The sequence below is a fragment of the Anas platyrhynchos genome, chromosome 3, assembly GCF_047663525.1.
Source record: "Anas platyrhynchos isolate ZD024472 breed Pekin duck chromosome 3, IASCAAS_PekinDuck_T2T, whole genome shotgun sequence".
NCBI classification, from domain to species: Eukaryota; Metazoa; Chordata; class Aves; order Anseriformes; family Anatidae; genus Anas; species Anas platyrhynchos.
The window spans coordinates 69,835,401-69,857,961 of NC_092589.1; the positions used below are offsets into that span (position 1 = coordinate 69,835,401).

General features: G+C 40.7%; 2 protein-coding genes across 3 annotated transcripts; both read left to right on the plus strand.

Moving 5' to 3' along the window:
* The first annotated feature begins 388 nt into the window (after nucleotides 1-388).
* Nucleotides 389-8,719, plus strand: LOC113843254 (amine sulfotransferase). Of its 2 annotated transcripts, XM_038176603.2 has the most exons (8): nucleotides 389-625; nucleotides 1,290-1,391; nucleotides 3,146-3,316; nucleotides 4,286-4,494; nucleotides 5,608-5,734; nucleotides 6,419-6,513; nucleotides 7,152-7,332; nucleotides 8,367-8,719. In XM_038176603.2, the coding sequence occupies exons 3-8, from the start codon at nucleotides 3,178-3,180 to the stop codon at nucleotides 8,489-8,491; spliced, it is 876 nt and encodes a 291-aa protein (XP_038032531.2). In that variant the 5' UTR covers nucleotides 389-625; nucleotides 1,290-1,391; nucleotides 3,146-3,177; the 3' UTR covers nucleotides 8,492-8,719. The 2 variants fall into 2 exon arrangements, with proteins under 2 accessions (XP_038032531.2, XP_027310473.3); XM_027454672.3 differs by lacking the exon at nucleotides 1,290-1,391 and having other exon boundaries at nucleotides 393-625.
* A 3,267-nt stretch (nucleotides 8,720-11,986) lies between these two features.
* LOC139998540 (amine sulfotransferase-like) lies at nucleotides 11,987-21,674 on the plus strand. Its single transcript, XM_027454671.3, has 7 exons — nucleotides 11,987-12,138; nucleotides 15,766-15,936; nucleotides 17,039-17,247; nucleotides 18,856-18,982; nucleotides 19,654-19,748; nucleotides 20,382-20,562; nucleotides 21,048-21,674. Exons 2-7 carry the CDS (start codon nucleotides 15,798-15,800, stop codon nucleotides 21,170-21,172), a joined length of 876 nt encoding a protein of 291 aa, XP_027310472.3. The 5' UTR covers nucleotides 11,987-12,138; nucleotides 15,766-15,797; the 3' UTR covers nucleotides 21,173-21,674.
* Nucleotides 21,675-22,561: the final 887 nt, after the last annotated feature.

Here is a 22,561-nt window from a genome sequence, read left to right on the forward strand (position 1 = left end):
AGAAAGGTCTCAGGCAAGATTTTGTTTCAGTTTATCTCACAGAAAAGCTTAACAGGAGCACATGCATGTGTTGAATCCAAATAGTCCATTTTTTGTCTGAGACCAGGTTTGACCGGTTCGACCCCACTGAGATAGAGGGCAGTGGATTCAGGTTGTTCTATGGAACTACTGGAACTCAAAGTTTGAGGTAAAGCCACTGTGGGCAAAAGTTCAGTGGGAGTGGAGTTAAAAAATAAATAAAATACAAATACAAATACAAATACAAATGCAAATGCAAATGCAAATACAAATACAAATAAAAGTTTGTATTAACTTCTGCTCCTCTCTACTCCTCCTTAATAATGTTATCAATAAAAAGAGGAACAAAAATTAAATCAAGCATCTAAATAATTTCACCAGTCTCTCAGGACTGCTTTAACCTTTTCATGGGTTATGTCAGTTCTCTAATCTCTGTGTTAGAGATAAGCAAATGTTGAATGGAAGCCAAACAGCAAGGTGGTTGTGGGTGTACACCTTGGTTAAAAAGGAAATGTGACCACACAAACCTCTCTCGAAGTGTTTGTGGTCACTGAACGGGAAAGGAATAGCATACATCTCCGTGGGCACCAGAAAGACAGCAGAGAAGGTAAGTGTGCCTGAAATTAATTATTGCAACTGTAGATCTGTGAGTTGAATGATGCTATACTACCCTGCCAGTAAAACGAGAATAGTTGTGCACGGACCTCTTTTGTTGAACATTTTGAGAAGCGCTGTGGGAAGGAGATGCATAGGAACAGGGGCTGTGTGGGCAGGAGTTCAGCCGTGAGGAGCTGGGTGTCTGACAGCTGGTGCAGGACGATGAGTTTTACATCGGTTTTCTGTACGATTCACAAAGGGATTGGGGTTGTGGCTGTGAGGCAGTCAAATGAGCAGAGTTGAAGTGTACAGTCACTGCGGGTGCAGGAGGTGAATCAGGGGACACCTCTATGTCTGCAACTGCAGGCAGAATGTTCAACACATTGTTCAGATTCATATCTGGCTGGTAAGAGCATATTTGAATGCCTATTTCTTCTCCCATCAGATATGCTAGACCATGAATAGGCTCTCCAAACAAGAGATCCTTTATTTATTTATTTATTTATTTATTTATTTATTTACAGAATAAGATCAAGAAATATTTCTGTTTACATGGAACGTGTCTTCTAGTGTTTCTTCCTTTAGTTTCTCAGAAACCCTTCATTCTTCCTCTAGGTAGCCATAAAAGTATTCCCTCAAGTATTCACTCATTCCCCATATCCTTGCATTCTTAGGACTTCCCCAGCTTTGTTGTCATGACTTGAATTCAACTGAGTACCAATTCCTCAGTCTCTAAGTGGGGTTACTGCTGCTACTACTCTTTAGCCTTGTTTCTGGTGCAGTTAATGACTCATCGGTTATTTAATCTGGCTCTATAAAAGATCCCAGGTATATAAAAAAATAGATAAAATTGAAACTTTTTGCTTGGCTGTTCCAGCAGTGTGGCTGAGATCAACTAGGCGTGCAGTTCCCCTACAGATGCTGGTGGTGGGCAGCTGGAGGGGAGCAGGGAGCATCAGCCCCAGGCTGAGCCACGGAACCAGCCTGAGGGACATCCGTGTGCCCTCCTGAGGTTATACCATGGCCGGAGGTTACCCGGAGAAGCAGCTTGTGTGCCCCTTGCTGCTTTATTTTGGCGCCTGCCTTTTGGTGGAGCAGCCACCCAGGGCCCAATGGCAGCACAGGCCCCGTGGGTGGTGTCCATGTACACGCACGTGCCTCACTGGGGGCAGTCCAAGGGTGTTTCTCGAGGTACCTGGCTATGGCTTGGCAGACACATCACACAGAAACACTGCTGGGCAATCCTGTGGCCAGCTGAGCTCACAGAGCAGGAGAGCCTAAACAGGAGAGAAGCTGGGCAATAAAGGATGGTATTGGTGGCCTCATTTGCAAGAACTGTCTGCCACGATGAACCCAGGTCACTTGGCCGGTGGGAATTGCGTAAGCTGCTGATCTGGCAAAACTGAGCTACAGTAAATAGCCAGGTGATGAGGCAAGGGCAAACACTGCAGGCAGAGAGGACAAAGGACGTATCACCTATACTTTGCAAGGGGGAAGGCAGGGAACAGCAACCTGAATAAAACTCCTGATTGAAATGTCTCTTTTTCCAAATATTTTTCAACTCAAATAAAATAATGGTTGTGATATCCAAGTCTGAAAATGGACTTGCTCAGGTCATTTCTCCTAAGGCTTGTACATTGTTGAAAGTACATGTGCTCACTTGGGAGAGAGAGCCCTGGATATTCAAGTCACTGAAATCCATGGATGTCCAGCTCAAAGACAGTAGCAGGGACAAAAACCTTAACCTTCATACCTGGATGTTTATGTTGCTCTTGCTCAGCTAGAAGAGTCTTTTCCCTTTGCTTCTCTTGCTGTTTTTCCCAAAGAGTTCACTCCTCCCTGTCCATCACAACACTTTTTTTTTTTCTTTTTTTTTTTTTTTCTGGCAAATATACAGCAATGGTATTAAGATACAAGAATATGTCATAAAACCAGTAGGCATGTTTGAAAACTTACATTTATGCCTGTTTGTAGAAATTACTATGGGAGAAGCACTGATAAGGAGACAGAATAAGTAGAATACATAAAATAAAACATGCAGAACACAATTTCAGTCAAAACATTTAGAAAGAGAGCTTGGTTAAGCCATCTCCATTTAAGAGATGATGAGAATCCAAAGGAAACTTTGTAGTTGCTCAAATCCTAGAGAAAATTTGACAAATGATTTTTTACACAGGTTACCTTTAGTTATGTTAGTTTTTACGTGTGTATAACATACACTTGTATGTGAATAAAGGATCATGCTATATATCTTTTTTTGTTGTTGTTATTATTAGTAGAGATAATAGGCTGATGTTAATGTGAAAATATGAAAGTTAAATTTCAGTGTATTGTTGTAGCAAAATTAGTTTTCCTAGAATTTGCAAGAACCAATTGTTTGTTTGTTTGTTTGAATCACACTTTTGGTGTTTTGTTTTGTTTTGTTTTGTAGGGAGGTGGGGTTTTACTTGTTGTTGTTTGTTTGCTTGTTTCTTTTCCTGTGAGATGACAATGAAACAAGAAGTTATAATTTCATATTATCTTATTGCAGCTTATTCACCACTAAGAGACTAAAGATTAACAATGGAACCATCAAAAGAGTTTGTATTCAAGTACAAAGGGTTTTACTTTGGTGTAAATACTTCAGTCGAGCACGTAGCTTCTCTGGAGAATTTTGAAATCAAAGACAGTGACATATTTATAGCTACTTATCCCAAATCAGGTAAGAATGGAACTGTTTCCAAAGAGGAAATAAATCTGCCTTTATTCAACCACCTAATCGCAGCTGTGCCTAAGGTTGTTAGCTTTGCTTTTAGACATGAACTGTCTCTGAGGATATGCGGTGCAGCATTAAGTACAAATCCTGCATAGCCATGGCCTGAACAGCAGGACACAGGATGCCTGCTTTTGTCCAACTGAGTTCATCATCAGGTGGTGCTGGATCAAGCCGTACAAGTAGGCAGAGGGTCTGGATGGGAGGGCAGCATTTAAGGGACAAAGCTGTAACAGCTCTGAGATGAGCACATCTTTGGGAGCGAGAGCTTTGTGTTGCAAAGTGATGTAGCACCCAGTGACAGGAAAGAGTCGGAAGATGATTTTGAGTTATGAATTGCACAGAATATCGTCTCCTTCCCATTCACATCTTTCCCTCTGTCCTGTCCCCCCTCCCTTCTGTTCTTCTTCACTATCTATACAAGGTGCCCTCTAATCCTTCTGTTGAAGCTCCACTGCTGTGCAGAAAAACTGCCCGGGTTGATGATGCCAAGCAGAGTAAGACCATCATCACAGCTGTGAAATTACGATTTGTGCTTTCTAAGCATGGTGTTTGTTTTGTGACATATTACAACATGTCTCAGGAATTCAGGAAGCAAAAGTCTTTCTAGATCCCTTACAGATGAAAATGTTTTAGAAGTGTGGACCACAGAAATTAAACATCTCATTTTGCTACAACAACCTGGGGAAAGACACAATTTGTGTGGAAGCTGAGTATACTGAGTGAAAGAACTGAAGGCTTAGTTACCTGACATGGCTTTTACGTTTGTTATCTTCAGTATGCAAAGCTGTATATATATTCACAAAGTGAAAAAAGTACAAGTGTACAGAGGCTGTATTAATGGTAATATACTGTCTTTAAATAAAAATTAAAATAAATAATCAAACAATCTTCAAACAAAAAAGGTTTTCTTCTTAGGAACTGTGTGGACTCAGAACATTTTGAGCTTGATACTTCATGAAGGCCACCGAAATGGAACAGAAGATATGGAGCTCATGGACAGAATCCCATGGCTGGAATACAATATAAAAAATATAGATTTTACAAGTCTTCCTGTGCCTCGTGCTTTTGCCACACACCTGCCTTACTACTTACTTCCAAGAGACCTGAGAAACAAAAAAGGGCGTGTAAGTGATGTTATTTTTGCAATGTACTTAAACACAATGATGAAAATTTGCCTCAGTGATTCTTGTAGCAGAGCTGTGCTCACAGGAGCTGTGGAGGCAAGCCTGTGATGCTGCAGTTAGGTTCTTCACAGATACAGGTGTAGTGGAAAACTGCAGAGTTCTCACCACTTTCTTCTCAATCCCAGTGAAATTTGAAAGAGAAATCTCCCACGAAGAAAGGAGGATTTGAAATGCCCAGCAAAGAATGGGAAAATTGACCAAAATCACACGGGCTGCACATGTCAGAAAACATATTGTGATTTCAGGAAAATCTTGTTTGGGGGCATCTTTCCCCCCTCTGCTAGAATACATAATTCAGTTTGTTCTTACTTTATATCAAACAATAGAAAGTTGGTTTTTTGTATTTTTTTTTTCTCTGTGATTTCAACTCAGAGCTTTTGAAATTGAGTTCATTGAGTTCTCTTGCACTGTATCTAGGAATCCTTATTGGAAATACACCTTGGAAATAATAATTTTGTTTTGCTAAAGGCAATCAGAGAACTCTTCAGTTAACAGGAGTCTAATGCAGTAATTTTACCCAGTTAGAAATGCAGTTTGAGAGCAGGGTTTTTCTCTCTCCCTGCAAACACCTGTAACCTCGTAAGGGCAATGTGCCCATCTGAGAGGCAGGAGGGTTCCCATCTTACTGGAGGTGCCCAGTGTTTGCCTGAGGCAGAAGTCAGCAAGAGCCAAAATAACCCTTGACTGTAACAAGGATTTCCTTTAGGACGATGGGGCTCCCCCTTGTCATTCACAATCTTTCTGTATGCTGCCTCTGGCACCAGCACCATGGAACAGCAGTTCAGGTCACAGAGCATGAATGCTGTTAACACTGTACCTGAATTTTGATTTACCATAAATTATTGTACATTTCCTCATGAGTACCTACAGAAAGTACACCACAAAGAGAAGATTTGCTACATTACCTGTAAGCTTAACATGATTGTCACATTGAGACTGGTTTCTCACACTTTTGGTGGTAACTGTAAAGGACATCTATGGACAACTGCACTGATGGTCGGGATAACAGAGCCCTGTAATATCTCTGAGACCAGTGTACCTGTTGCTTTGCAGATTATTTATGTTACCAGGAACCCCAAGGATGTGCTGGTTTCTTACTACCACTTTTCCAAATTCATCATCACACTAGAGGAAGTTCCAGATTTTAACATTTTCATGGAGAGGTTTTTAGCTGGCAAAGGTAGGATATCTTTCTTACTTAAGGAGTCCAAATCTTGGCCCATGCCCTCAGATTGAATAGAGATTAATTTTATCAATAAATAACAAGTACCTAGAACCCTCAGCTATGCTGTAACCTGGATCCAAAGCTGCAGAGGCTGCCTGAGCTTAGCACCATTTTCTGATTAACTTGGGTCCAAAGGTGGTAGCATAGTCAAGGCGTTGCTGCTCCCCAGCAACGTGCAAACTGCTTCTCTCATCTGCGTTGGATGCCAATTCAGAATATAGTCATTATGACTGAGGAGCTCTTAACATCTTCTGCACTTGGTTAGTGGAGCTGAACCCATAGGAAAAGACACAGTACGGGAAAAATAGAGAAGTAGGTTTTTGCTTCTGCCAGTATTAGTGCGGATTGCCAGAAACCAGAGGGGGTTTGCCACATGAGCATAAAGAATTGTCACTCATAGGCTGTGAGCACACATCCCACACCCCCTGTAAAAAGCCCAACTCATTATGCCTTTATGGACATAACTGCCCTCTGAGCCTTGGGGAAAATGAAACAGAAGAGAGGAATGCCTATGCTCCTCTCCCCAAAAATACTGCACAGGCCCAAAAATGATTGATATCATTACTGTTTTACTGATAGCTGTAAATAACATTTCTCTCTCTCTCTCTCTCTCTCTCTCAATTATTTTCCCTTGATAAGTGCTTGCGAGTTCTTGGTTCGATCATGTTGCAGGCTGGTATGGCCATGTGGAGGATTTCAATATACTCTTCCTTACTTATGAAGACATGAAAAAGGTGAGGTCAATTATATCACTGCATTCAAGGTTTTCTCCTCCAATATCAAATGCATTTTCAGATTGTTCTTTATAACTATGTTTTATATTGGAAAGTGCTTAGTCCCTTATGGAACCGAATCAAATTGAGATTTTTGAGAGAATAAAGGAATTTTTTCTAATTGGTGCAAGATTGTTATCAACCACTAAATAATTATTGGTTAGATCACCTTCTACTAGGACAAAAGTAATCTTCTGTACCATCCCAAAACAAACAAACAAACAAACAAACAAACAACAAAAAAATACATAAAACTTTCTGAAATAGTACAGGAAAAGAATTTGGTGAAAAAAAAAAATCTGAAATATTATAGGACAAGACTTTTGTGAATAACAAAAAAATATTCTCAGAACAGTTCCACTAACGAAAATTAATACTCTATGGGGTCTTCCTGTGTCTTTGTGCAACTTCTCTTTTCCCCAAGGCAGCTTGCTGCCGTAGCAGGCTACAGCATCCCTAACTCGAGAGCTCAAGACATGCAAGTGAGACTATGCTCTCATAAAAAACATGGCCTCTTTTGAACCCAAATTCATGCTCTTTTATGATCCTGTATTTAGTTCTTTGCATCATCAAGACCCTTCAAAGTAACATTATTGCAGGACCTCAGAAGTGCTGTGCTGAAGATCTGCAACTTCCTAGGCAAGAAGCTGAGTGAAGAGGAAATAGAAAGCGTTGTGAGACAGGCTACTTTTGAGAACATGAAGAAAGATCCCAGGGCAAACTACGAGAACCTGCCAGATGACATCGCAGACAAAAACAAGGGTAGATTTCTACGAAAAGGTAAAATGGAAGCAGTCCAATGTAATAATTATCTAATTCCTCTTCTTGGTGCAAGATGTACCTAGGGCTTATGAACTTAGCTGGAATGCCCCCATCATCAGAGGGACAGGTCAGGTTGGCCATGATTAAAATCATAAGAGCTGTTTTATTGTTAAGGCATCACTGATTTTACCACATTTTCCTAAGGATGATAAAACATTGTGTTTTACTGATTGCAACAGAAGTTGCAGAAGGCCTGCATGATATCAGAGAAGATCTGAGGGTTGTGCTGAACCAGCGGTAAGGTTACCCTTGGTTCTCACTGGGGGCTGACATGGTTATGAGCAATTTGCTAAATGGATAGGTAGCTTTCACTGGGGAGAAGAGAATCTCCCAGACAAAAAAAAAAAAAAAGAAAAAAAAAAAGAAAAAAAAAAGTGGTACTTCCAGGCCTCCAAGAGACTTACCATCTAGACACAAGAGTGAATTGATTTGAACAGTGATGGTCTACCAGGAGAAGCTATTTAAGACTGAAAACAGTGCAGCCCTCCTTCACAGATGTTTTTTCTTACTTTTCAAGGCAAGAGTCATCTTCACAGTATGAGCATAGCCTCTTTTATCAACTACCCTCAAGGTAAATACAAGGCATCCTGGGCTTTCTTAGGATGTCCTGATGCACAGTGTAGGACGAGAGCTCTAGAGGTTAAAGAGTGGTGCACTCAGAGAAGAAGAAGAAAAAAAAAAAAAAGAGGTGTTACTTTTAATGCTTTCCCCCATCTATTCTTTGATCTCAAAGGAATCACTAAAAAACACAACCAGTGAGCTGAGTAACGTTATGAGGAGACAGGACTATATGCCGCGCTATATTCACATCACCTAGACTTGGAAGTCAGTCCTCCAAAGAGCACACGGAGTCTCTCCCAGGGGACCAGCAGCTGAGAGATGCTGAGGAAGCCAGGAAGAGCTTTGTGAGGATAGCGCTCGCTGTCAGCACGCAGGCTTTCAGACAGGTGTATGTTCTGCTTCTCACCCCTCTTTGTTGCTTCTTTCCTCAGGCACTGTTGGAGACTGGAAAAATATGATGACAGTGGCGCAGAGTGAAAGGTTTGATGAAGTACTTAATGAGAAAATTAAGACCCTGCCCATCAAAATCACCTGGGATATGAACAGTGAAACGTAGGCTGGTTTTGACTCTCATCATCCTATGGAGTTTACAGTCGATGGATGTACCTGAAGTTCTAGAATAACAAAATACATCAGTTTTCACCTGTGTTATAGAAAAAATACTGTAGCATCTCCTTCAGAAAACATGCCTTGTCTGAGAGCTATTCAATTTCATCAGTTTCCTCTTTGTAATTTTACAAGATACTTACAAGTTAATTTTCAAAGTAAACCGTGAGTTCCTTTCTTTGTGTTTGCTTTTATATTCACTGACTTTAACAATACCGAAGTTGTAGAAACCCAAGTGAGGATAGATTGGTGTTAAAGATAGTTTTAAATTGTATGGAAATGTTTCTACTTGTGAATTTCTCGAGGCTTCTTTTGGTAGACCTTTAAATGTCTGGACTGCAAATAAGATTGACTGTGCTATAGATCTGGTTTCATATATTTGAATTTATACTAGCTTGGTAAACTCAAATACCCAACCCTTAGCTATTAAACTGGCCTTTTTGTTGCATTTTCTGGTGTTGCTTGTTGACTGAAAAACTTCATTGCATTGTCTGTTACAGTTCTTTGGGTCATGTTTCACAATTTGCTGCTTGAAGTTTTTGAGAAAAACACACACCATAATCACAGTGTTTTTTAAAGTGAATGCCCACTCTCTCCTACCTAATGATCTACTAGACCTATAGAGGTAAAAACCTGACAGAACCTGTGACTCCTATACACATTAACACACTATCAGGGTTTAATCTGTCCATGATGCAACTCCATGCAGTGGCTTCCCCAAGGACTTCCCATGAGAAGATGGGTACAGAGATGTATCTCAAGATTTTTTTCTACCAATAACTGAAAAAATATTTACTCCACCACTCCTGACATGCACCCGGTCTGTGATATATTCACCTTTCTAGACAGCAATGTCTTTTGTGTAGCTTACAAAGGGAAGTCCATCTCCTGAATATTTATCAATTTTGTCCATTGAAATTGCTCACAAACTGTAGCTCCCCCCCTTCCCAAAGACACTGACAAGTCTCTGATATTCCTCCAGCATTTTTCCCCTCTAACACTCTTCTGTGTCTTTCACTATGGTCTTACTCAAGAGGTCAGAAGGAAGGATCACGATCTAAGGAAGAAACATTTTGTTCCATTTTTTTCTCTTTTCTTACTTTTTTATTTTTATTTTTTTTAAATTTTTCCAGACACCAACTGCACTCACTGCTCCCAAAGACCAGCTTGCTCTTCTCATTTTCAATCCATCTGCTTTAGCTTTCTCACAGGTTCTACCTGCTTTTTGCTGGACAGAATTATTTCATGCATGGCATGCTCTTGGCTCCTTCAATTTGACATAGGTGACCTCATATCATTAGCTTACAAGAAGGTTTTTACGTACCCCCAGTGGTACAGTCAGATCATCTTTTCTTCTGGAACTTCACATCCCCAATACCAAGAAAACTTACATCAAAACTCCGTGATTTACAAAATTGCTACACCCCCTGGCATACAAGTTTGAGCTTCAGACATGGGGACTGGTGATTTTTTTTCACCTGTACATATTTATCCTGGCCACAGAAAACATAAACGAGTTCAAAGTCAGAAGACTACTGTGGGCCTTCTGCTGAGTTTACCTTTAGTACAAATAAAGCCTGGTACAAGTTGGACCTTGATCTTTTTTTTTTTTTCCCAATGGTAGACTATGCCAACAACACCAATCATAGCAATAAAAAGCCACATACTTGTCATGCTACCCACACAGTGTTCCGCAGCCCACTGATAACAGCTACCTCTATCAGTTGGCAGATTTCACTAGCACTATCAGTCAAATTCCCTTTTATTTCACAGATGTTAATGGATAATAAAGTTAAACAAATCAAAAGCTCAGTCTATGAAATGTCTGTCAAAGACTTGGAGAAATGGACTTAAACAATTCTTTTTTATTTCAATCCTTAGTACCTCTGCTTGGAAACAAAAGATGCAAGTAACAATGAAAAATACATTTCTACATTTTAACTTGAGAGTTGTAACTTTAAACAACACATCCTCTGCGTAAAAAACAATAAAAATATTAATGTGAAAACAGAATAGAAAACCCCATTAATCTAGGAATACCATTAGCAAGAAACTCGTTTTTCTCACTTAGATAACTATTGTATCATCAGTGACTTAGAAAACTTTTCCAGATTACCACATTTTGCACAGATTACACAGTATTCTTGAATTCAGTCCAGATTTAAGGAGGACCAAATCATTGTTTTTATGAAAAATATCCTAGTTTTAAACATATAAACTGACAGTGGAAAGTAATTTTTTTTATTTTTATTTTTTTTGAATGCAGCTGAAATGAGGCATAGCAGAAGAAAATTAAATTCAGTGTTGAACAGCATTTTAAAGTACACTAGCAATTGCACAGGAAGCTGGACACGGTCACTATGAAGCTTTCAATCCAACTGCATCTTTGGAAAAGTCAGATTTAACATCCCATTAGCTTACAAGGGTTTTAAGCATATTTGGTCATGTCTGCTGGAACACAGATCCTGCTTATTGCTTTGAAACATACATCATCACTGAAACCTAGACGCTTCTCTGCAGTTCTTAGGTGCCAAAATTAAAAAGATCAAATAGAGGATGGTAGGAACAAAGGCACATGGTTAATTTATAAAAGCATTTATAGGGTACTTGAACATTTATTTCTGTCTATTAGAAATGCTTATTTATTCATCTTGAATAGAAAAAGACATGACTACTGAAACATGTTAGATCAGATCATCCTAAACAGATGTTCTCAAGTGGCACGAGCAGGTGATCTTATATATCATTAAATTATTTCTGGAATGAAATCTCTCATCTTGCATATGGAATTTCTAAACCTTAAAGTTCAAAATTTCTTTATTCCTCTAAGCACTGACTCTAAGTTTTTAAAATCTTTCCAAATAAAAAAGAAGTGTCTTATTTCCACAAATACTATACATACACAGTTAAATTAAGTCCCTTTAAGAAAGAAATGCCAAGAGGGAAAGATCTATATCCCTTCCATTTCATTGTCGTACCTGTGCACACTGAATTAGACTGATAAAAAAAGAAAGAAAAGAAAAAGTAAAAGTTTGTATTAACTTCTGCTCCTTTCTAGGTTTGACTGGTTCGACCCCGTCTCTTTCCTGGTCTCTTCAAAGTCTGAGGTAAAACCACTGTGGGCAAAAGTTCAGTGGGAGTGGAGTTAAAAAATAAATAAAATACAAATACAAATACAAATACAAATACAAATACAAATACAAATACAATTGCAAATACAAATACAAATACAAATGCAAATGCAAATACAAATACAAATACAAATACAAATACAAATACAAGTTTGTATTAACTTCTGCTCCTCTCTACTCCTCCTTAATAATGTTATCAATAAAAAGAGGAACAAAAATTAAATCAAGCATCTAAATAATTTCACCAGTCTCTCAGGACTGCTTTAACCTTTTCATGGGTTATGTCAGTTCTCTAATCTCTGTGTTAGAGATAAGCAAATGTTGAATGGAAGCCAAAGAGCAGGGTGGTTGTGGGTGCACGCCTTGGTTAATAGGAAACCTCAAACCTCTCTCGAGGTATTTGTGGTCACTGAACGGGAAAGGAATAACACACATCTCCGTGGGCACCAGAAAGACAGCAGAGAAGGTAAGTGTGCCTGAAATTAATTATTGCAACTGTAGATCTGTGAGTTGAATGATGCTATACTACCCTGCCAGTAAAACGAGAATAGTTGTGCACGGACCTCTTTTGTTGAACATTTTGAGAAGCGCTGTGGGAAGGAGATGCATAGGAACAGGGGCTGTGTGGGCAGGAGTTCAGCCGTGAGGAGCTGGTGTCTGACAGCTGGTGCAGGACGATGAGTTTTACATCGGTTTTCTGTACAATTCACAAAGGGATTGGGGTTGTGGCTGTGAGGCAGTCAAATGAGCAGAGTTGAAGTGTACAGTCACTGCGGGTGCAGGAGGTGAATCAGGGGACACCTCTATGTCTGCAACTGCAGGCAGAATGTTCGACACATTGTTCAGATTCATATCTGGCTGGTAAGAGCATATTTGAATGTCTATTTCTTCTCCCATCAGATATGCTAGACCATGAATAGGCTCTCCAGACAAAGATGCAAGACTATTTTTTCTCGTATATTTTTTATTGCATTTTCATATATGTGTAAGAAAGAAAAATATGTTTTTTGTTTTTTCTTCATTTTCTTTTGTTTTGTTTACAGAATGTAACATTTCTGTGTACTATGCATGGAATATGTCTTCCTTTACTTTCTTAGAAACTCTTCATTCTTCCTCTAGGTAGCCATAAAAATATTCACTCATTTCCAATATCCTTGCATTCTTAGGACTTTCCCAGATTCAAATACTGACTTGAATTCAACTGTGTACCAATTCCTCAGTCTCTAAGTGGGGTTACTGCTGCTACTTCTCTTCAGCCTTGTTTCTGGTGCAGTTAATGACTCATCGGTTATTTAATCTGGCTCTATGAAAGAACCCAGGAATATAAAAAAATAGATAAAATTGAAACTTTTTGCTTGGCTGTTCCAGCAGTGTGGCTGAGATCAACTAGGCGTGCAGTTCCCCTACAGATGCTGGTGGTGGGCAGCTGGAGGGGAGCAGGGAGCATCAGCCCCAGGCTGAGCCACGGAACCAGCCTGAGGGACATCCGTGTGTCCTCCTGAGGTTATACCATGGCAGGAGGTTACCCGGAGAAGCAGCTTGTGTGCCCCTTGCTGCTTTATTTTGGCACCTGCCTTTTGGTGGAGCAGCCGCCCAGGGCCCAATGGCAGCACAGGCCCCGTGGGTGGTGTCCGTGCACACGCACTGCCTCACTGGGGGCAGTCCAAGGGTGTTTCTCGAGGTACCTGGCTAAGGCTTGGCAGACACGTCACAAGAAACACTGCTGGGCAATCCTGTGGCCAGCTGAGCTCACAGAGCAGGAGAGCCTAAACAGGAGAGAAGCTGGGCAATAAAGGATGATATTGGTGGCCTCATTTGCAAGAACTGTCTGCCACGATGAACCCAGGTCACTTGGCCGGTGGGAATTGCGTAAGCTGCTGATCTGGCAAAACTGAGCTACAGTAAATAGCCAGGTGATGAGGCAAGGGCAAACACTGCAGGCAGAGAAGACAAAGGACGTATCACCTATACTTTGCAAGGGGGAAGGCAGGGAACAGCAACCTGAATAAAACTCCTGATTGAAATGTCTCTTTTTCCAAATATTTTTCAACCCAAATAAAATAATGGTTGTGATATCCAAGTCTGAAAATGGACTTGCTCAGGTCATTTCTCCTAAGGCTTGTATGTTTGTAGTGGGTTTATGTGGCTAGGTTTTGGTAGCAGGGGCAATAGGAGGGGCTTCTGTGAGAAGGATCTAGGAGCTGCCCCATGTTAGTTAATGGCCCCACTGCTGACCAGAGCTGAGCCAGTAAGAGATTGTGCTTCTGTAAGAGCATATTTAAAACAGGGAAAAAAACGCTGCGCCACACAGCAGCTGAGACAGTGAGAGGAGTGAGGAACAGCCTTGCAGGCACCAAGGTCAATGAAGAAGGAGGGGGAGAAGTGTTCCAGGCGCCAGAGCAGAAGTCCCCTGCGGCCTGTGGTGAGGACCATGGTGAAGCAGGATGTCCCCCTGCAGCCCATGGAGTACCACGGATGAGCAGGGTTCCACGCTGCAGCCCGTGGAGGAGACCACGGTGGAGCAGGTGGACCTGCACCGATAGAGGCTGCAGCCTGTGGAAGACCCCTACCAGAGCAGATTTGGGGCCAGACCTGTAGCTCGTGGAGAGGAGACCACGCAGGTGCAGGGGATCTGGGGGGAGCTGGTGCCCGAGGGAGACTCAGGTTGGAGAAGTTTGCACCTCAGCTATGGACCCTGTGGTATGGAATCATATCTGGAGCAGTTATTGAAGAGCTGCTGCCTATGGGAAGCCCACGCCGGATCAGTTCATCAAGGACTGCATCCCATGGGAGGGACCCTACAGCACAGGGGACGAGAGTGACCGAGAAGGAGTGGCGGAGAAGAAGCACTACAGACTGACCATAACCCCCGTTCACCCATTCCCCTGAGCCACTCAAGAGGAGGAGGTGGAAGAGGGTGGATGGGGGGGAAGGTGCTTTTGGTTTCTTTCCTTTGTATCTCACTTCTCTAGCTTGTTAGTAATAATCAATTAATCTTACTATCTCCCTATGCTGAGTCTGTTTTGCCCATCACAGTAATTACTGTGCGATCTCCTCACCCTTGAGCCCTTTTTATCGTATTTTCTCCCCACTCCTCTTTGAGGAGGGTGAGTGAGAGAGCGGTTGTGGTGGAGCTCGGCTGGGAAAACCAGCACAATGTTGTCTGAAGTACATCTGCTCACTTGAGAGAGAGAGACCTGGATGTTCAAGTTGCTGAAATCCATGGATGCTCAGCTCAAAGGGACACAAACCCAAACCTTCAAACCTGGATGTTCATTTTGCTCATGCTCAGCTAGAAGAGTTGGTCTCTCTCTTCACTCTGTTAATCTTGCTGTATCTCCCAGAGAACTTGTTCTTCCCTACAATAATGATTATTTTTTTTATTATTATTATTTTTCTGGAAATATGCAGCAATGGTATAAAGATACAAGAATACGTCATAAAACCAGTAGGCATTTTTAAAAACTCACATTTATGCCTACCCATCCCTGTTTGTAGAAATTATGCTTACTATGGGAGAAGCACTGATAAGGAGACAGAATAAGTAGGAGACATAAATTAAAATAAAACGTGCAGAACACAATTTCAGTCAAAACATTTAGAAAGAGAGCTTGGTTAAGCCATCTCCGTTTAAGAGATGATGAGAATCCAAAGGAAACTTTGTAGTTGCTCAAATCCTAGAGAAAATTTGACAAATGATTTTTTACACAGGTTACCTTTAGTTATGTTAGTTTTTACGTGTGTATAACATACACTTGTATATACACTTGAATAAAGGATCATGCTATATATCTACTTAAATTTATCTATTTAAATTAATTTTAGAAATGTATCCTGATATTCTTGTGAAAATATGAAAGTTAAATTTCAGTGTGTTGTTGTTAAATCAATTTTGCTAGAATTTGCAAGAACCAATTGTATGTTTGTTTGTTTGAATTGCACCTTTGGAGTTTTGTTTTGTTTTGCTTGGTTTGGCTTTGTAGGGTGGTGTGTTTTTTTTTTTTTTAATTTGTTTTGTTGTTGTTGTTCTTGTTGTTTTTCTGTGAGATGACAATAAAACAAAAAGGTATAATTTTATGTTTTCTTATTGCAGCTAATTCACCAATAAGAGACAAAAGATAAATAATGGAACCATCAAAAGAGTTTATGTTCAAGTACAAAGGGTTTTACTTTGGTGTAAATACTTCAGTCGAGCACGTAGCTTCTCTGGAGAATTTTGAAATCAAAGACAGTGACATATTTATAGCTACTTATCCCAAATCAGGTAAGAATGGAACTGTTTCCAAAGAGGAAATAAATCTGCCTTTATTCAACCACCTAATCGCAGCTGTGCCTAAGGTTGTTAGCTTTGCTTTTAGACATGAACCATCTCTGAGGATATGCGGTGCAGCATTAAGTACAAATCCTGCATAGCCATGGCCTGAACAGCAGGACACAGGATGCCTGCTTTTGTCCAACTGAGTTGGTCTACCTCATTCTTGGACTCAGTGCTCAGAACAAGCTATGGCCAAAACAAGCTGAGCTCTTGAAGGTACAAGAAGCCTGTGGAGAGGTCCTGAGTGGCAGTGGTAGGGGACAGAAAGCCCAAGTGATGCTAGCTCATCATCAGATGGTGCTGGATCAAGCCGTACAAGTAGGCAGAGGGTCTGGATGGGAGGGCAGCATTTAAGGGACAAAGCTGTAACAGCTCTGAGATGAGCACATCTTTGGGAGTGAGAGCTTTGTGTTGCAAAGTGATGTAGCACCCAGTGACAGGAAAGAGTTGGAAGATGATTTTGAGTTACGAATTGCACAGAATATCGTCTCCTTCCCATTCGCATCTTTCCCTCTGTCCTGTCCCCCCCCTTCTGTTCTTCTTCACTATCTATATAAGGTGCCCTCTAATCCTTCTGTTGAAGCTCCACTGCTGTGCAGAAAAACTGCCCGGGTTGATGATGCCAAGCAGAGTAAGACCATCATCACAGCTGTGAAATTACGATTTGTGCTTTCTAAGCATGGTGTTTGTTTTGTGGCATATTACAACATGTTTCAGGAATTCAGGAAGCAAAAGTCTTTCTAGATCCCTTACAGATGAAAATGTTTTAGAAGTGTGGACCACAGAAATTATACATCTCATGTTGCTACAACAACCTGAGGAAAGACACAATTTGTGTGGAAGCTGAGTATGCTGGGTGAAAGAACTGAAGGCTTAGTTACCTGCCATGGCTTTTATGTTTGTTATCTTCAGTATGCAAAGCTGTATTTATATTCACAAAGTGAAAGAATTACAAGTGTACAGAGGCTGTATTTGTGGTAATATACTGTCTTTAAATAAAAATTAAAATAAATAATCAAACAATGTTCAAACAAAAAGGTTTTCTTCTCAGGAACCGTGTGGACTCAGAACATTTTGAGCTTGATACTTCATGAAGGCCACCGAAATGGAACTGAAAATATGGACATCATGGACAGAATCCCATGGCTGGAATACAATATAAAAAATAAGGATTTTACAAGTCTTCCTGTGCCTCGTGTTTTTGCCACACACCTGCCTTACTACTTACTTCCAAGAGACCTGAGAAACAAAAAAGGGCGTGTAAGTGATGTTATTTTTGCAATGTACTTAAACACAATGATGAAAATTTGCCTCAGTGATTTGGTCCAAATCCTGTCTTTTTTCTGTTTTATTTCCCCATGCCTTGGTATAAATATCACCAGCCTAATATATTTGGGGAGATCAGTGACCTTCTAGAGCCCATCAGGTCTGTTTCCTCTTGCCAAATCTCTCTGCCCTAACACTGCTAGAGAGATTGGTGGTGCAGCAGTGTATCTCAGGAGGACCTGCCAGGGTCAAAGACTTGGACTGATCTTACTCTTGGGAAAACCTCCAATTCCAGTGAAATTATTAGTCTGGAAAAAAAAAAAAAAAAAAAAAAAAAAGCCTCTGACACTGATGAATGGCACAGGACTACAGTAGAAAGAGAAATAACATGAAACCCACCTCTTGTTCATCGGGGCTGGGAGTTTCTGAATCAGGCTCCTTACGGTGAATTGTGTCACAGCTCAGGGGGTCTCTTCCATTACAAAAAACTCCTAGAAGCAGATGTAGCCAGTCTACAACACTAAGGCTCACTTACTGAACATGGACATACAGCAAAGTCTGAAGACATACAGGCATTGCCTCGTTCTGACATTGAATTGCCTTAACCACCTTTCAACAAATTCCTGCATTGCTCCCTGGCAAAGTATCTCATGACAAGATGCTTCTGCTATTCTGTCTCGCAGCAGTCTCCGTTTGCCCCTTCCATCCTCATTTCTGCTGTGAGGCTTCCTGGGGCCGAGTGAGCAGATACCTGTGGCAGAGCTGTGCTCACTGGAGCTGTGGAGGCAAGCCTGTAATGCTGCAGTTAGGTTCTTCACAGATACAGGGGTAGTGGAAAACTGCAGAGTTCTCACCACTTTCTTCTCAATCCCAGTGAAATTTGAAAGAGAAATCTCCTAAGAAGAAAAGAGGATTTGAAATCCAAATGATGCCCAGCAAAGAATGGGAAAATTGACCAAAATCACACAGGCTACACATGTCAGAAAACATATTGTGATTTCAGGAAAATCTTGTTTGGGGGCATCTTTCCCCCCTCTGCTGGAATACATTATTCAGTTTGTCCTTATTATATCAAACCATAGAAAGGTGTTTTTTTTTTTGGTCTGTGATTTCAACTCAGAGCTTTTGAACTTGAGTTCATTGAGTTCTCCTGTACTGTATCTAGGAATCCTTACTGGAAATACACCTTGAAAATACAACTGTAGCAGAGTTGTGATTTACCAGAAGTTATTGTACGTTTCCTCATGAGAACTTGCAGTATTTGCAGAAATCTGATGCTAACTCAAAGAGAATTTTAAAACGATTTTGTAGTGTTGATATTTCAACCTGACTGCCTTACACAAGTGAAAAGTATCACTGTAACGTGGACCCCACGAGGAGTTAGCCACAGGCACTGAATGACCACAAAGGGTGTGCTTGCTGCACTACCTGTAAGCAAAATGACATTCTCCAGTATTTACTTAACATGATTGTCACATTGAGACTGGTTTCTCACACTTTTGGTGGTAACTGTAAGGACATCTATGGACAACTGCACTGACGGTCGGGATAACAGAGCCCTGTAATATCTCTGAGACCAGTGTTCTTTTTTTTTTTTTTTAGATTATTTATGTTTCCAGGAACCCCAAGGATGTGCTGGTTTCTTACTACCACTTTTCCAAATACATGAACATAGTAGAGGAAGTTCCAGATTTTAATATTTGCATGGAGAGGTTTTTAGCTGGCAAAGGTAGGATATCTTTCTTACTTAAGGAGTCCAAATCTTGGCCCATGCCCTCAGATTGAATAGAGATTCATTTTATCAATAAATAACAAGTACCCAGAACCCTCAGCTATGCTGTAACCTGGATTCAAAGCTGCAGAGGCTGCCTGAGCTTAGCACCATTTTCTGATTAACTTGGGTCCAAAGGTGGTAGCATAGTCAAGGCGTTGCTGCTCCCCAGCAACGTGCAAACTGCTTGTCTCATCTGCGTTGGATGCCAATTCAGAATATAGTCATTATGACTGAGGAGCTCTTAACACCTTCTGCACTTGGTTAGTGGAGCTGAACCCATAGGAAAAGACACGGTACGGGAAAAATAGAGAAGTAGGTTTTTGCTTCTGCCAGTAATAGTGCAGATTGCTGGAAACCAGATGGGATTTGTCTCACGAGCATAAAGAATTGTCACTCATAGGCTGTGAGGATGCATCCCTCAACCCCCTGTAAAAAGCCCAACTCATTATGCCTTTATGGACATAACTGCCCTCTGAGCCTTGGGGAAAAACAGAAGAGAGGAACACCTACGCTCCTATCCTCAAAAATAATGTGGGTGCCAAAAAAGTGACTGATATTGTTACTGTTTTACTGTTAGTGGTAAATAACATCCTCTCTCTCTCTCTCAATTATTTTCCCTTGGTAAGTGATTGCCAGTTGTTGGATTGATCACGTTGCAGGCTGGTATGGCCATGCGGAGGATTTCAATATACTCTTCCTTACCTATGAAGACATGAAAAAGGTGAGGTCAATTATATCACTGCATTCAAGGTTTTATCTTCCCGTACAAATGTATTTTCAGATAGGTCTTTATAATTACACTTTATATTAGAAATTGCTTAGTCCCTCATGGTGTAGAATCAAATCAAGACGTGTGAGAGAATAAAGTCATATTTTTCTCTTTGGTGCAAGATTTTATCAACCACTAAAGAATTATTGGTTAGATCATCTTCTACTAGGACAAAAGTAATCTTCAGCACGACCTCAAAAAAAGAACTGAAATAGTACAGAACAATGCTTTTGTGAGTATCTTCAACACAAAAAACGTGCTCATAAGAACAGTTCTACTAAAGGAAACAAATGCTTAAGAGGCAGTTGCTAAGGCACTTGAGGAACTCTGAGATTGCTGACCAAATGTTCCCTGTTTGGTGTCTGTCCGTGCCTTTGTGCAATTTCTCCTTCCTCCTAGGAAGTGCTCCAAAAGGGCACTGCCACAGTGGGCTACAGCATCCCTAACTCGAGAGCTCAAGACATGCAAGTGAGACTATGCTCTCATAAAAAACATGGCCTCTTTTGAACCCAAATTCTTGCCCTTTTATGATCCTGTATTTAGTTCTTTGCATCATCAAGACCCTTCAAAGTAACATTATTGCAGGATCTCAGAAGTGCTGTGCTGAAGATCTGCAACTTCCTAGGCAAGAAGCTGAGTGAAGAGGAAATAGAAAGCGTTGTGAGACAGGCTACTTTTGAGAACATGAAGAAAGATCCCAGGGCAAACTACGAGAACCTGCCAGATGACATCGCAGACAAAAGCAAGGGTAGATTTCTACGAAAAGGTAAAATGGAAGCAGTCCAATGTAACAACTACCTAATTCCTATTCTTGATACAAGATGTACCTAGGGCTTATGAACTTAACTAGAATGCCCCCATCATCAGAGGGACAGGTCAGGTTGGCCATGATTAAATTCATAAGAGCTGTTTTATTGTTAAGGCATCACTGATTTTACCACATTTTCCTAAGGATGATAAAACTTCCCCCCATCTCTCATTTGATCTCAAAGGAATCACTAAAAAACACAACCAGTGAGCTGAGTAACGTTATGAGGAGACAGGACTATATGATGCGCTATATTCACATCACCTAGACTTGGAAGTCAGTCCTCCGAAGAGCACATGGAGTCTCTCCCAGGGGGCCAGCAGCTGAGAGATGCTGAGGAAGCCAGGAAGAGCTTCGTGAGGATAGCGCTCGCTGTCAGCAGGCAGGCTTTCAGACAGGTGCATGTTCTGCTTCTCACCCCCCTTTGTTGCTTCTTTCCTCAGGCACCGTTGGAGACTGGAAAAATATGATGACAGTGGCGCAGAGTGAAAGGTTTGATGAAGTACTTAATGAGAAAATTAAGACCCTGCCCATCAAAATCACCTGGGATATGAACAGTGAAACGTAGGCTGGTTTTGACTCTCATCATCCTATGGAGTTTACAGTCAATGGATGTACCTGAAGTTCTAGAATAACAAAATACATCAGTTTTCACCTGTGTTATAGAAATAATACTGTAGCATCTCATTCAGAAAACATGCCTTGTCTGAGAGCTATTCAATTTCATCAGTTTCCTCTTTGTAATTTTACAAGATACTTACAAGTTAATTTTCAAAGTAAACTGTGAGTTCCTTTCTTTGTGTTTGCTTTTATATTCACTGACTTTAACAATACCGAAGTTGTAGAAACCCAAGTGAGGATAGATTGGTGTTAAAGATAGTTTTAAATTGTATGGAAATGTTTCTACTTGTGAATTTCTCGAGGCTTCTTTTGGTAGACCTTTAAATGTCTGGACTGCAAATAAGATTGACTGTCTGTGCTATAGATCTGGTTTCATATATTTGAATTTATACTAGCTTGGTAAACTCAAATACCCAACCCTTAGCTATTAAACTGGCCTTTTTGTTGCATTTTCTGGTGTTGCCTATTGACTGAAACACTTCATTGCATTGTCTGTTACAGTTCTTTGGGTCATGTTTCACAATTTGCTGCTTGAAATTTTTGAGAAAAACACACACCATAATCACAGTGTTTTTTTAAGTGAATGCCCACTCTGTCCTACCTGATGATCTACTAGACCTATAGAGGTAAAAACCTGACAGAACCTGTGACTCCATTAACACACTATCAGGGTTTAATCTGTCCTTGATGCAACTCCATGCAGTGGCTTCCCCAAGGGCTTCCCATGAGAAGATGGCTACAGAGATGTATCTCAAGATTTTTTTCTACCAATAACTGAAAAAATATTTACTCCACCACTCCTGACATGCACCCGGTCTGTGATATATTCACCTTTCTAGACAGCAATGTCTTTTATGTAGCTTACAAAGGGAAGTCCATCTCCTGACTATTTATCAATTTTGTCCATTGAAATTGCTCACAAACTGTAGCTCCCCCCCTTCCCAAAGACACTGACAAGTCTCTGATATTCCTCCAGCATTTTTCCCCTCTAACACTCTTCTGTGTCCTTCACTATGGTCTTACTCAAGAGGTCAGAAGGAAGGATCACGATCTAAGGAAGAAACATTTTGTTCCATTTTTTTCTCTTTTCTTACTTATTTATTTATTTATTTATTTTTCCAGACACCAGCTGCACTCACTGCTCCCAAAGACCAGCTTGCTCTTCTCATTTTCAATCCATCTGCTTTAGCCTTCTCTCAGGTTCTACCTGCTTTTTGCTGGACAGAATTATTTCATGCACGGCATGCTCTTGGCGCCTTCAATTTGACATAGGTAACCTCATATCATTAGCTTACAAGAAGGTTTTTACGTACCCCCAGTGGTACAGTCAGATCAT

Excerpts from the sequence above, each read along its gene's own strand:
- LOC139998540 (XM_027454671.3), top strand. The coding sequence starts at position 15,798 with ATGGAACCATCAAAAGAGTTTATGTTCAAGTACAAAGGGTTTTACTTT. Across the intron at positions 19,749-20,381 it reads CCTATGAAGACATGAAAAAG|GATCTCAGAAGTGCTGTGCT; the intron begins GTGAGGTCAATT and ends ACATTATTGCAG. Across the intron at positions 20,563-21,047 it reads GGGTAGATTTCTACGAAAAG|GCACCGTTGGAGACTGGAAA; the intron begins GTAAAATGGAAG and ends TTCTTTCCTCAG.
- LOC113843254 (XM_038176603.2), top strand. The coding sequence starts at position 3,178 with ATGGAACCATCAAAAGAGTTTGTATTCAAGTACAAAGGGTTTTACTTT. Across the intron at positions 3,317-4,285 it reads AGCTACTTATCCCAAATCAG|GAACTGTGTGGACTCAGAAC; the intron begins GTAAGAATGGAA and ends TTTTCTTCTTAG. Across the intron at positions 7,333-8,366 it reads GGGTAGATTTCTACGAAAAG|GCACTGTTGGAGACTGGAAA; the intron begins GTAAAATGGAAG and ends TTCTTTCCTCAG.